General features: G+C 41.0%; 1 protein-coding gene across 1 annotated transcript in view; it reads left to right on the forward strand.

The window, feature by feature from the left end:
- The window catches only part of T265_07454 (hypothetical protein), a gene marked incomplete at both ends in the record, with an annotated part of 41,980 nt that overhangs the window by 13,063 nt on the left and 13,469 nt on the right, over window positions 1-15,448 (forward strand). Inside the window, 6 exons of the mRNA XM_009172983.1 lie at window positions 61-160; window positions 830-907; window positions 1,546-1,652; window positions 3,280-3,885; window positions 5,899-6,108; window positions 10,252-10,477. Of these exons, the coding sequence (XP_009171247.1) occupies window positions 61-160; window positions 830-907; window positions 1,546-1,652; window positions 3,280-3,885; window positions 5,899-6,108; window positions 10,252-10,477 (1,327 nt within the window). The remainder of the gene's footprint in view (window positions 1-60; window positions 161-829; window positions 908-1,545; window positions 1,653-3,279; window positions 3,886-5,898; window positions 6,109-10,251; window positions 10,478-15,448) is intronic.

Consider the following 15,448-nt stretch of genomic DNA (forward strand, 5'->3'; position numbering starts at 1 on the left):
ACTCAGAGCTTTGTATGTTTAACCCATCCTCCCGAATCACGAATTTCACTATCTTGGCAGGCATTTCATGCTGGTGATCACAATGAGGCTTTGGTGTACTACAAACGAAGTCTGACAATTCTTCCGATGGCCGCGGTTTATAACAATCGAGCGTTGATATGTAAGTTACCCTTTTCTCATTGTCCTTTCGTTTCACAAATCAGATCAAATCGAGTTATAATGACTGTCTCAAACAACTTGACTCAATCCACTTTTGTTTTATGGGTAAAGCAGTAGATTTTCATGGCTTCGAAGGCATTACTAAGATTCTAGTATAATTACTCAACCTGACTTACGAGTTCAGGGTTGACGTTGTGTGTAAGACCAAAGTGGGATTTCTGGCTCCCTTCTACATCTGTTTTCCTGGAAGCCATTACAATTAAAACAAAGTTTTGGTGAAGAATGTCATAATAAAAAGTAGTTACTTGAAAGTAACTGTCAGTCAGCAGTCTTTCTGAGTATTGTAAGTCTCTACAGATGCCTAACACGCTGGACATGATTAAAGCCTTCCAGTGTCTCTGTCAACCATCTATTTTATTGCGAGATTCAAACAAGAAGGACTGACTGCGCAAGTCAACTTTGGATAACTGCATACTACTCAATGTAAACGTGAAGTGTCTTTCAAAACCTTCACACACTGTTAGAATGAAGTTCTTCCTTTTCGTAAATATTTCTCATGTAAAAACTAAGCAGAATCAAATATAATCCAGTTATAATATTCTTAGTATATGGCGTTTTTATTCGACGTTCTGATCCCAAGGCAGTTTACCGCCTGTTCTTCATATTTCAGATCTACATCAAAAGCAGTGGAGTGCTGCAGCAAAGGACTGTGCTCGTGTCTTACAAGAAGAGCCGAATAATTCAAAAGGTATGCGGCTGGAAAAAGTTAAGTATTTCCCATTCGAAATGACCTTGAAAGCCAAATAACTGCACGACTGAAAAGTGTGAAGGAAACAGAGATACTTATCTTCAGTACGATATGATAGTGTTCCAGATAACATACTAAGTCAACTATTAGTAGTGAAGGTTTGATGCAATTTTAGAGGCAGAAACTGGAATTAGCTGTTTCCCATTAGGCGAACTTTTGGGGAAGCAAAATCTAGGATTTGTCTGGAGTGGTTTTCGAAGGAGGCGTATAAACAAGGCCTATGAGTTATACTGTTTACTTCTCTTTGTGTCAATGATAACCTCCTCAATTCTGTCTTAAAATATCAAATGTGATATTCCATTTGTGAACTTACAAAACGGTTATCTTGGCTAGTTCCAGTACCAACTGGAACCAGTACCAACCTTTTATAAACACTGGGTATTATTGTTCCAATGCTCACATTTCTTTCCGCCAACCTAAGTCTCTAGTAAGAGTCCATTTAATAGGTATAGGAGCACACATGAATCTTCCTAATAAGGTACAATTTGATTATCAACTTTTTTCGAAAACAACACTGGGCGAATATTCTCGCATGAAAATATGACATAAAACTCTGTTGAATCCCTCGCCTGTTTCAGCTCTTTTTCGAAGTGGCAGAGCGAATTATGAATTACACAACCTAGAACAAGCTGAAAGAGACTTGGAGCGGTTAACAGATCAAGAACCCACAAACACAAAGGCTCAAGTGAGTGGCGCCTTGATATCTTATTGTTAAGACAGTATAATGGGAAATATCCATGCTTAGTTTGGGTCCATAATTTCATAATAAACGATACTCAGTGACTTTATAACCTTCACCTCAAGCGGGCTAATAGGGATGCAACTATCATTCATCCATGTCACCCTGGAAAAGAAGTCCCTCTCTTTTGGCGTTCTTACTCTGCTCAGTTCAACTTCTTATGTTTTATGCCCACACCATAATGAGTCAGTCATTACTTTACTCCTTTTATAAGGTCATTTGACCCGTTCGTAGGAGCTGCGAAAAAAGTTCAGAGTAACTAGATGATTCCCGGGTGTGCCGGTGATACTACCATTATCTGGTAGTAGCCTTTTGAACGAACGGGGTTTCTCAACAGTGTTTGACGAGTAGCATTCCACAGACTGCTAGTTTCAGCGTGGGACTGTGAGGGAAAATTTTTTGTGCCCGGTGTGTGAGCCTTCTCTAATATAGATATATCTACTTGGAATGAAGCAGCACGTACCAGTCTGCTAAATGTTTACTTCTCACGGCTCCGACGGCCCTCTTTTGGAAGGTTGGTAAATTCCTATGCAGTATAGTTCTTGCCTTTAAAATCTGTCTTAAGTGAAGGATGAAAAAAACATAGATTCTTCTTGAATTCGTGACAAGTAGTTCATGAACAGTCCCATGCCTGCAGAAGATTTGCCGTGCCGAATATCCTAACTCAGATAGACCTCCATCCGTCAATGAATTAGTGGCTCCGTACTTGCCTGACCATATGGGTTGTCGTGGATGGGCACCGTTATGAAGCCATATCTAGATCGAAACTCCAGCGTTTGGTGCTGATGAAATTCATAAGAATCGCTCCGAGATATGAAAAGAACCGTGTAAATGACAGTGGTGTGAATACAGAAAGTGTGAAACCAGCAATAAGGAATCGGAATGTCGATGGTTTATATATCATTTCAGCATATGATTATCTTGATCTGCCCTTTGTCTGGTTGAAGATAATGCAGGGTATTATTATCGGGCATTTTGGAAAATATTGTCTTAGATATCCTTGCTACTTTTCGCCACTGTTTTTCCACAAGTTGATTGGAATCGTTGGAGTATTTCTTTCAATGTTACTCTGGCACAGAGCTTCTTTCCTTTTTCGTCTTGACATTGTTTTCTACTGCAATAATAATCAAGTGGAATAAGACCGGAGCATAATGGTTCAGTTCAGTTGTAACACCCTTCCAGTGCCTAGCTGTCATGCCACCCGAAGGAAGCATGAGGACAGGGATACCGCCAGTTTGCCGAAACCTCGACAGGGGAAGTCGAGAGGCAAAGGTCGGGTTCGAACCACAAACCTTCCGGTCGGTAAATTCACGCTCTAACCACTTGAGCCATCTCACCCCAGTGCATAATCACTAAGCTGGAGTTCATCACAAAATTTACTAGTTACGGAAGTGGTGGTCGGCCGTTGCAAAATTGTACGTTAATATTATTTTATTCTTATCTTAGTCATAACGATCCACATCTTGTCGCCCATTCAAAGCCGCCACCAGGCCTCAAACACATTACTTTTAATTGCTTCTTACTTGTACAGGCCCTATTACGTAACGTGAGAGTTGCAAAAACGAAACGTCAGGCTAGCCGACTGGCCGGTGGACGTCGTATACTCATCACTGAAGAGGGAGACTCAGAATCTTCGGACGAGGGCATCCCGATCAACTCTCAAAAAGACAGTCATTCCGCACAGTCGTTTGACAGTCACAACTCCCAGTCATTACAGGACTTGCAAGTACCTAACGTGCACCAGCCTGTGCAAATCGATTCCAGTGACAGTACTGAAAAATTTATATCTGAAGGTCGAAAGGGTCAGACGGTGTCCCCGGCTGGGTGCTCAAAGAACCTTGGAAATCAGGTTCCCACCGGCAAGGCACGCGTGCGCGCACGGAAAGTATATTATCCTTCCAACCCAGGTCCGTATGGTCGAGAGGGCATGGTTATCGAAGAATTAAGTGACAATGATGAGCCCGAACAACCACAGACATCATCACCGACAGAAACTTCTCCTACCGATGGTGAATGTGGTCAAGTTAGAACACAACCACAAGTCAACCATTATGAGGAGACAGAGGATAATTCCCTGCAAAACTCAGGTTCAAGTCGGAATTCTCAGAAGCGGATTGGACCTGAATTGACAGAAGCATCATCAACTAGCTGTTTGGATAATGTAGTTTTCAGCGGAATGGTAAACTTATTTATTCCCAAAGTCTATTGTTACATGAGAGTGAAACTTTTGGTATTAGAAATATGTCCAAGCAACCCGCAATGCCATTTCTCAATTTCACTAGAACCCCTGAAGTATCGAAACCTAGGTCTTCAGATAATTCATTGCCGGAAATATATGCCACATTGAAATCAGCTGTAACATTTGTTAGTTGTACAGAACGTGAAGATGGGGAACTCAAATTAAGTTCAAGGCATCGATGAGGACAAAACCTATGTCACTGAATAGCCTTTGGTGTAGATTGCTCCAAAATTTCGGTCTCCATTCTCGTCACTAATCAAAGTTAACTGGCGCCACTGTGGCTCCAAAATTTCGGTCTCCATTCTCGTCACTAATTAAAGTTAACTGGCGCCACTGTGGCTTACAACTGTTGCCTTGCACTGATGACCGATGTCACTGGCTACCAGACGTTTCGTGACATAACTGACTTGCTAAACGACGCGCTGACGACATGGCTGTCAGCATCATTAACCCAAAGGATAAGTGCCAGTTCGGCTTAAAATAAGAACTATGGATCAATCCCCGAAAATCTGTAGATAGCCTGCCATGATTCAGGCACAGTCTTTGGAAGAGAATTAGTCCTTGACGTGAAAAACCGTATGGACGTAAGTTCATTATTCAGTGAAAATGTATGATGAAATGCACGGAAAGATGTGAACATGGTAGTAGTAAATGCAGAGGACTATCGAATCCTTAGAACCAGCGATCCCAAGTAGGTTATTGTTCAAGTTAGTAATTGGCTGTCACTAACTTTAGTGACTACGCCTACCGGACGAGCACCAAACAGCGCCGTTCTAATTGAATCATTTGTTGTTTCATGCTTAAAACGCTTAAAGGTACCATTTGCTCACTGATTCACTCCCATGTTCAAAATAGTACCTGTTCCTCGAACTGTTTACTGTTATCCTTTAAACGTTTATGAATTAGAGTACACAGCTGCCAGAGGTACAACTAAATCTACAACTTTATTCCTACCACCCGTGGTGCGTTTGAAAAAGTCCCACACATCCTTTTCATAACGTTGAAATGGAACAGTCTGTAATTTCTACGTTCTCTTCCAAAGGTTATAAAATTTCCATCAATAGATTGCTGCCAACACCTTACTTTCCAAAAATTGCGCAATATTTGTGTACCACAAGCTATTTTTATTTGTTGTTCACTTCTTTTATATATTGGGTCCCTTCCACACAGCGAGAGAGAATAAGGACATTTAATGAAGCAAAGGAACGAGGAAAAGAACTTCTTGGCCAGGTAAATCAGTTTTCATGATTACTTCACAGTTCAACGAACAGTTTGAAAAAGTAGATGAGGGTTTGATGTTGTAACAATCTGCTGCTGTCATTATTATTTATTAAAATTCTATTTCAGTGTACGATAGCATCATATTTGAAATCATATGTTCGAGATTTTAACCTCACAAACCAAACACGTGATCAGTTTTTTACCATAGACACAATTCTCAATGGCGTCTTATGTAACTTTTTCTCAGAATCATCTGTCCAGTTTACGTTAATTCCATCTGGTCAAAGGCTACAACAACCTAATTTTACCTACCGCGTACACTGAACTATCTCCCTTTAGTGGACGAACCAGTAGCCTATGCACAAAAAATACCATTAAAAACGACAAGAGAGTTCACTCTTTGAACTTTAACATTAACCTACAACGACGAACGGCTTTATTATTTCCAATTTACCATCCTAACAAAGTCCAACTAAAATGGTGTTTATGGATTATCTAAACGAAGCGTGTCAGGTAAGAAATAATGTACAGTACTCCCTCTTCGTAACGGTCGCTTGCCTTAGTGCAACCATGTGAATTGGTAAAGCCACTATGGTGATCGACTCTTCTCTCTATCATAAGGTCACTTCTCTAATGTGGCCGACTTCGCTCGGCTTTTTTTGAGTTCGTAACACAACATAGGTGTTTAAAAAGTCAGCTTTTTCTACATTGTTTCCGATCCTTGGTTTTCAGGGTGATCTTCAGAAAGCAATGGAAGCCTACACACGGAGCATTGAATTAGCATCTGGGGATCCTGAACAACTGGCACTGTCCTATCGAAACCGTGCGCTGGTCGCACTCCGAATGAACGAAAATACAAAAGCCATTGAAGACTGTAACCATGCGATAACTATCGAACCTGAAAACCCGGTCTCCTATTACAGACGTGCCTTAGGACTTCGTGTAAGTAATTCTAATGATAAATCTTAGCTATGAATCTCATTGTCAACTGCGCTGGAGGTAGCCCAGTGGCTAAGGCACGAAATGGCACACCGGAAGGTTTTTGATCCGGAAGAAGCCCTAGTATCTAGACTGCCCCTATCTAGGCTTGAGAAAACTGCCAGTACTGAAGCCGTCGTGCCTCCTTCGGGTAGCAAGCCAACTAGGCCCCGAAAGGATGTTACAGCTGAGCACTTATAATTTATTTGTGACTGTTTGCTGAGTAGTTAACGCCTTGAGGCAATCGAATTTTTGCTACCGATCACCATCAGTGAATATCTTGTGGGTTTCAACACTCGCCACCATTAGCGTATTTCAGGATAGTGTTTGGACACCACTTATAAGCTGTGAGTGACTAATTTGGGGTCTGACTACTTGTTATCGTACCTAACTGCGCACCCGCTTAGAATACAAACCCGCTATTTCATTAGTTAGATCAATCAAACTGTCGACACCACGGCTAAGTCGCAAAGCTACGTACTTGTTCTTATAGGGGAACAAGATTTCCGGAAAGCTCATTTACATTATTAGCAAGCTCCTGAACTTATACATGTTCGTTCGTGTCTGGTTTTGCATTTATTATTATCGTACAGCCAGTTTCATGCAGCACATTGACCTACTTCATATTTTCCGCCACTAAATTATTTAAAATTTTCGTTATTATCACTTGTCTCCCAAAGTCACACAGGTTATCTTCATTCGTGTTCATCACCCTTTCAGTTTCGTTCAATCCTGAGAACCTGACAGCAACCATTTTTTAAAATGAATCTCCTGATTATGTTCCATTGGTATTCGTTATTTACACGCGTGTGTTTCTGATGGATGTATGGGAAGAATGACAGTCGATTATCAATTTGGACGCAAGTGGACATGCTGAAACAAACAATTTTTTGACTTTGCATGCAAGCGGTGAAGTAGGTCGTCGTATTCAAGGTTAAAAGGATCTAACGTCCAGCAGACTCGAAGTGCCTCTAAAAATTTTCAGTGTGCTGTAAACTAATGAGAAATTCAAATCTCAACAAATCAGACCTCCAAATGCTTGTGGTTGACATTTTCAAGGTTGGAACGGACAGGATAACAACGATCCATGCATTTAATAAGTTTACTTTTAAGTAACACAGGAACCAGCTTAAGAATCTCCCAGCAATGGTGTCTGGTACAACAATCGATGGACATCGGGGTTTGTAGAAACGCTTAATTTTATGTATCAGCTTGGTACCAATGGGAGATTAAAAGTTAATGGAAACAAAGCTTGCATTCTAAATTATTTTCATCCGAGTGTGTAGCCCAATGGTTATTTTAAGGTGCGGTTGGGCAGATATTTAGCTGAAGAAATTCGATCGCACCTGTTTTACCTCTCGCACAAACCAGTGTGACATGTAAATCAATAGCTGAGATGCATGTGCCCATTGAATTAACATGGGGCAAAATGTCTGATTGAAATTTTGGAACCACGTCTATTTGGTTGGAGCTGAAAAACGCGCGGGTTGCCCGCAAATACGTCCACTCAGGTTAAACCACCAACCAGGGACAATAAGCGGATGAGTAGGAAATGTTCTCCAGCTAACTTGCATTGTACGCGTAGGTTTACAACATAGCCCTTCTCGCAGATGCTTTGCTACTTGCTAAAAACTAATACCGCGTTTTGTTGGCCCATAACAGTATTCTGGCGCCTTCGTGTATTCCGTTTTGACCGTACCTGCGACCATGCTTGCCAGTATATCCGCTGTCAAAACAATTTTTCCCAAAATCACCCGTTGTTTACCTTTCCATTCCAAGTTGCTTGCGGTTCCTTATTCATTTTCGTCAAAATAGCATTTCGATGTCAAGTTCATGAGAAACAATTGGATCGAGAGTTAACTATGACAAGAGCTCGAACGCTTCATATGCATTCAATTCGACGACCTTTTTAGTCCGTGTCTAGGGAATCAAGTCTGGTGTTTATAACGTTCAATGTACACTTCCTCCGAAATCTCATCTCAGAACTAAGCAAACTGCATCAAACGAGGCTTTATCTTTTCACGGTAGATAGAGTGATGTGAAAAATTATACATATCTCATTTTGTGTCATTCATATAGGCTTTGAAAAACTATGAAGATAGTCTGAGGGATCTGGAGAAGGCTCACGAACTTCGACCGTGTAGTGAAAACATCAGAAATGAACTGCAGAAAGCTCGTGTTCTAACTAAAAACAATCCGGTAAGGACTACTCGTGTCTAACTACTCCATGATATTATTCACTATATCTCCTATGCTTTAGAGGTACGTGATCCCCCTCAACTTCTAGTGTGATCTAATGTGACCACACTTCCTGTCAGCCCAACACGACACAACGTAAAGTTTACCGGAACAAATAGCAAAGTGACGTGGGCTTTCGGGCACTTTTCACTTTCATCTTCTTCTACCCTAAGCTGTTCTGCAAAAATGCAAATTATTTTAGATTCAAAATTAGAGGATGCCAACATAGGGGGCTGAAAGTTTACGCTTATTGATTTTTTCTCCTTAAAAAGTTATAATAATAGTTATGGGGTGGCAACCAAATGACTTACAAAGTTACAAACCTATGTATGAGACATTATGCAGTTGCGTGACTTTTGGCGCAGTGTCATGTATAGCATGTCCTAAAACGATATAAACTAGGTTGCTGCCACTCTTCGCATTCCGTCAGTCTATTACCAGATCTTATTTGGAAGCGTAGTACCTGGATTCAGGTGAACGAGATCAACAAAAGTCTGGTCACCCAAATGCTCTCTCGCCTAAATAATACGCCCATGTCGATAGATATTCTCATTTGCATACAAATTCGGTCTTGACAGAGCATTCAGCTGGATCCAGCTGAATACTTCGCTAACGACGGTCCGCTTCAAATAAATGTATTGGATCAGACCGCCCCACGTTTCATTTAGTACGGCACGTTGTTATTTAGACGCCTGATGAGCCGCCGTGGGCTGTCAAAGTGTTTGCAGCAACCTCACGAGTAGCATGTTACGTCTAAACAGCAAGTTGATATTTTTCACTCCAAATTATTTATTAATCCTGAAAGCCAACTGTCTCATTCTTCCATTCACGCCCATTAGCCCCTCTTTCATGTGTTCACCTATAATTCAACCATGCATATATATATGTAATTAGTTGTAGGTGACTGCAGAACCTGTAGAATCCGTATTCAGAGTGCTCTGGTTTGAACGGTTCTCATCCCCCCGGGCGCAATTTTCCGGTGCGCCCACACCAAAGGCGAACAACATTGGACTCCAACCTTGGTCTTATTAAAGCTCATTAGAAGTGCATCAACTTGTCCGTATTGTGGTTTAAACTCCACACATTTTGCACGCGAAGCAAATACATTGCCCCTATTCCGTTAGTGTATGCTGGAAGCACCTGAATTATCCTATTTAAGCAAGTGAACGTGCTCACACTCGAGCAATATGATTTGTTTGTCCGACGGCTCGATCCACAACACAGCAACACTCCTCGTTGTGTCGCTCGACTGACGATAGCAATAACATGCTTGCCTCTTATGTCGGATAACGGGATTTCAAACCACGACAAGGCCAAGGATATGCGCTGCTGCTGAGCTCTAATAATAGCTGTTCTCCTGTTTAGTTCTCGCTGCCTTAGTGTAAACCCACCAAATTAATTAGGCCAAAGCGGCAGAAAGTGTTCAAAAAAGTGATAACAACGTGTACATGAGAAATGGACGGGAAAACGATGGAGAGAAACTTACCTAGACATGCTTTTGATACGCGGATGTCATACAGTCTATGAGATCAGATCACCATAATTTAATAGTTCAAACCACAGTGTACTTATTGTTTGTCGGACTCGGCAATCGCAACTGCTTTTCTGATTGCCACCAGATCAAGCTCGAAGCAGAACTATTATTCTGCGAATCCTGCATTGCAGACAATTTCAGGCGCACAAAAGGGGGTTGCAGATAAATTAAACTTTCCACATACATTTGTTCTACTTAAAAACTAAAAATTTAACCTTTTCATAGGAAATGGTCAACGAATATGCATTTATCTATGGTAATTTTGGGCGTGGGTTTTGAGTGTTCAATTCATTTACTGCAGTTCACTCATTTCTTTATAATGCTTTCCTTGCTAGAGAAAGGACGAAGCTGCTCCAGGATTCGACACTGATACAGAAGACTCTTTGGGATTTGAAGTGATAGATCAACCCGTTGCTGCAAGCCAAGATGCTAGCGTATGCTATGAACATACAACTGATACCTGTGACTGGCAACTGGTGTCTGAGATCGGTAATGAATCTGATCTTTCAAAGAAAGCGGACGATGAAAATAAGGAACTCACAGAAGCGCTTAACTATCTGAGTAAGCGTCTGGCTATGCATATCTTTGTACTAAATTGAGTTATAATTAGCGGGAACACGAACTATGTAGGGGGTGACCACCTCAAACTGATTGTGATAAGACAGCACTGGACCTCTTCCCCATCCACACTCATTCCTCTTTTCATAGTTTGGCTTTGTAGTTAGGTTCGCTTGTACGCAATCAAATCATCAGTGTTGAACACCCATGTTGCGCTGTCAACGATAATGTTGATGGCGATGAAAGGTTTAGTTCATTGTAAAAAGATGACGCATTAGGCTCATCGGAATCGCCCCATATGACCTTCAGAACGCTGTACACAAAAAGTTAACAAAAATTGTTTTACTCGCTTTTGGTAGCAGCTTCAGTGTTCCGCATTAATGACCGTGCATATCAAACAGAGATTTCAAAAGAACAGAAAAACATCATCACATAATGGACTTCAACTATTTTGTGTTAGGTGTCAGCCGTCTAAATGCAGGACTAACGATAAGTCTGTGGATCAGCGAACTCGCATGTAGACATGTGAAACCATTAGGAAGGCCAAAGATCACCTCAAATTTCGCGCTGTTAATTTGGACTGATTTACAGATTTTGTTCTTAGTGTGGCAGAGTTGGTCATGAAACCAAGTTATCTTACAGTAATTTCTTCGAATGAAATTAATGTTACATAAAAAAGCGCAAGTGGTGTTTCGTGTTTTGACAATTAAGAATCCATCTCTGCACACTTCATCTGCGTTTGACAATATCCATCATTCTTCGGGCCATGCCCAACTATTCCGTCATACTCAGTCTCAGTTAACCGTATTTCTTCTTGATTACCTCTAACTAGGGTGGTAGAACCACGTTTAGAAACCCATCATCTCCCGGTATGGCTGACCAAACTTGAGACAGCTTCTCCAAGACTTTGTCAAAATAACTGTTCATAGCTGTGAAAATAGGCCTTGTATCAGAGGTGCTTTTAATCCTAGAGGATGGAAACCTCTGAAGTTAAGACACTGTGCTGTTAAGTTGATCTGCGAAGAGTGATTCAGCCAGGAATCACCTTCAATACTTGAAAACTAGATGCGAAGGAAGCTAAAAAAAATGCTACATCACGTATAACTCAACGTTTATTCAAAATCCCAGACGGTATAATTCGGTGACTCAAGTGATATCCAGTTGCACCCCTTGTTTAAACTATCTTAGGATGGACTATCCCTGAACGCTTTTTCCCTTGGCTGGAGGAGTCGCATAAAATTGCAACTATTTCACTAGCGTTGGTGTTGTCAGTTTCGTTCCAGACTGTGTGATTGTGTGCTTGGGGGTGTAGGCTCCGCATAATACTCGAGATAAGCTAGCCAGAAGTCCTTTTCACCTCAGCTTCTTTCCCTTTTTCCAATTGAAAGCTTTAAATATAACTAACTAAATTTTTGGTTGTGTTGCGGTGTCATTAATGACCTTAACGTTTCTGATGATAACAGGGTTTTTCAGCCTGCTTTATCCTCGTTAAATTCCATCCATTTGAGCAACGGTAGCCCACACACAAACGATGCTTTCCAGGCGTCCAAAAAATATCTCATCGAAATCTGATGCAAGGGGCTGATTAGGGTCTTTATGTGGAAAAAGTTAACACACATTGACAACAGGTTTTGTAGACAAGGCGTCGGAGTGCTTGAATTTTTCTTATATCAATTTTATTCTCAAGTGAAGAATATGCAATAATAGAGCATGAGTCACAAAATACCACGTTTTTAGTGAAAATTCCAGTGTTTCTAGCTTTCTGATGGATTTGACAGCATACGGAAGAGGAATAATAATCCAGGTAACTTTCCGATAATTTATCTGGGGATAGTCACACTGCGTGGTCAACTTCTCAGCTGCTACGAATGTGGCAAAAAAGGGGGACCATCCTAGAAGCCTGGATCTTTTTGATCAAGCTTTTAGAGGTAGTCTACTTAGTCTCTTCCAGATGTGAGGGCTCGCATTTACCGTCATCCGGTTTAACTGGTCTGTGGAAGCCTCAAGGCAGGTTAGGATCAGAGCTCCAGACAACCTCAGTCCACGGATACCTCCCCTGCCTGAATGGGCACCTCTCAGAGACACATTGGACCCGTAAGGGATGCTACTCTGACACAGTTACACCTTCTCTGGTGATGTTTTCCAGTAAATGAGGCAATTTGTTTATCAGACCCTCTAAAAGATAGCTCATTGCAGTATCTTTTTGCTCATTGTTCGGTTTCGATAACACACTTTGAGATTTCTAAAACTTGCTAAAACGGTTAGTAGGTGATCATCCTAAATCGACAGAGTTCTACAAGATGTATGTATGAGTACAAATCTAACAAACCGGACTTCTTTAGTCAAATTTGGGTCTTTTTAATACTTAGTTTATATAATCAGGTGGCAAGTGCAATTCGTTGCACTGATCATCATCGTCACTGCCACTGTCACCATTATCAATAACGTAATCATACTTAGATACTCGTCATCATCGTCTGAGTCTTTAAACAGCAGTCTTAGGTGGTTTCTTTACTTCACCGTTACACAATCATATATCCTAAGTCATGGAATGTGGTATTATAGCAAAAGGCGACGAGAAAAAAAAACAATTAAATAGTTGTGATTTAGCGTGTGAAGTTTTAGAGACATTCTAGATAGAATTCTCGGTCAGTTACCAAACCGCACTTTTAAACTCTTACATATAAACCGAAAATTGCGAGGCTATCTGTTGTTACTTGAATGTTACTTTGCTGAAGAATCAGTTATTTGAAGTCTAATAGGTATCCTACTGAGAAGAAAATTGTTATTCCCGCCGCAAAAAATATAACACCACACATGAGTATGCCTGGTTTTATCCACAGCAGAAACAGTGGATCCAGCCCGCATCACACCTTGTGTCTTTCAAAATCGCTGGTGTTCCCTCCGAGGTCTTCATGCTGACAAGTTGCACGAAGCCGTGATTAAATTACTCCATGAAACAAATCCTGATAGACTGAACGAAGGTAAGTGGCTGCTTTATGCTACCTTGATTTTATACATCACTGTACTAAAATGTCAACTAACACTAAAATAAGGCAAGAATATGTTGCCGAACAAAGAGGTTGATTTTCACTTAAGCTTATCAAGTCCTTGCAATTGTTAGCTATGTTGGAAACCAAAAAACGAGTCGGACTCCGAAACCACCCCCCTTGTAATATAGTGCGACATTAATCAGGTTTATAGCTCTGTCAGCGACCAGGAGACTTATTAGCAATTTGTATGAATAATGAGGATAGCAAACCATAGTCAAGACAGCACTGGTTTTATAGTGATTTCCCACACATTCGTCTGCCCAAGCACCCGGATATGCACGCATCACTTCCTAATTTAAAAGGTCTCCTTGGTTAATCTGGATATATACAATCCAACTGATGTTGCCCTTTGACCGTAAAAAACGACATTCACTTCGAAAGAACGGCGAATAAAGTAAAGTGAATGTGAAGACACTCCGAACCATCGGGTATATGAATTCACGTTAGAATTCGGTTTCCATCAACAAATGAACGATTCCGTTGCAATTAACGATACTTATACTTTTATAGTAATCCCGGTGGTATCCAGTGACACCAGGTGCATTGGTCCCCAGATCTAAACAAACACTAGCGTTAATGCAAGCACATATAAGTAGGCCTCTAAACCAGCGCACGCTAACCTCTATATGGATAATTGGAATGGAACAATGAATGGTTGTATGGTTAAAATCCAATCCTTCAGAGGACATACAAACGTACTGAGATGGGTCGGCCCAATAAAGATTTAAATATTTAAGAACGCACTCGTTGAGTTTCGAACCTTGTTATGGGAGATCAAGCTAAGGTGGATGTTTGCTCATCTTTTGCAAAAGAGCTGTTTCAAGGAAAAAACAAAAGACATCTTGTGTGGTAGAACATTCCAGAGTACATTGTATTGCACTTCACTTATTGCTGAAGTTTAGCAACTACCTTGAAAGTTCTGTTCAGCTGAGTGTTCAGGCCTGAAACCATTTATCTAATTTGAAATAGTTCCACGATCTTATATTTGTTCAAGATAAATAAGGATGACTCCGACAAATACACTTATTTCACAAGAGACTCACCTGAATCCCAGCTGAATATCTCGTTTATAGTGCTCTTTCAGCTGGATGTGCCGCACTAGGCTGCTTCACGTTTCAGATGGTAAGAGATAACGTAATACATTGTATGGAATTGGTGCACTTTTCAAATGGTTGCCTAGAGCTCTTCGGCGGTCCACGACCAGTTTTGCTTTTATACGCCAGGCTCACCAGCATAGTCCTCGGGGTTCCGTCAGCGTTAGTTTCTATCTGAATCCAAATTGCGCGAGATTCAGCAAATTTTTCTATTTGCATACCTTTTCTCACATGGGTGACTCACTGAATCCATGCTGAATCTTTCGTTTATTATGAGTATCCTAAACAAGAGTTTAAGGAGAGACTCAGGTACGTATCCCGCAAAAACGAATTAACATTATCGTCGAATTTTGCATAATTTAAACTCAGGTAGACAATAACGTTGACGGGAACCTCGGGACTCTTCCCACATGATGAGCCCGAATTCGGGGAACAAAACCGGTTGGGCTTTCGATGAGTTTTCAGTAATCTTATGAGCAATGTGCTGTGCTTTTACAAATGTAAGCTCAGTTTCATACATCATTTAAGGCTTGTTCTTAACTAATTGTGTGCCGTGTGTCCAGTTCACTGTATAGCCGTCGGTTTCGCTTTCTCATGAAAACTCTACTCTTTTCGAATTTTCCAGCTGAAAGGAATCATCATCATCATCAACGACAGCATGACATCAGTGCTCAACACCAATGCTTCACTGCCGTACATCCATGACTTATTTGAAAGCCTTATTGTAAAGAAAAGAATAAAGGTGGATGGGGGAGGGACTTAGTGCTAGCTTAACACAATCATTCCGAGGTGCCTACACCTCCAGACATTCACTCAGGCAATCTGGA

This window comes from Opisthorchis viverrini (genome assembly GCF_000715545.1).
Source record: "Opisthorchis viverrini unplaced genomic scaffold opera_v5_179, whole genome shotgun sequence".
Classification (NCBI taxonomy): domain Eukaryota; kingdom Metazoa; phylum Platyhelminthes; class Trematoda; order Opisthorchiida; family Opisthorchiidae; genus Opisthorchis; species Opisthorchis viverrini.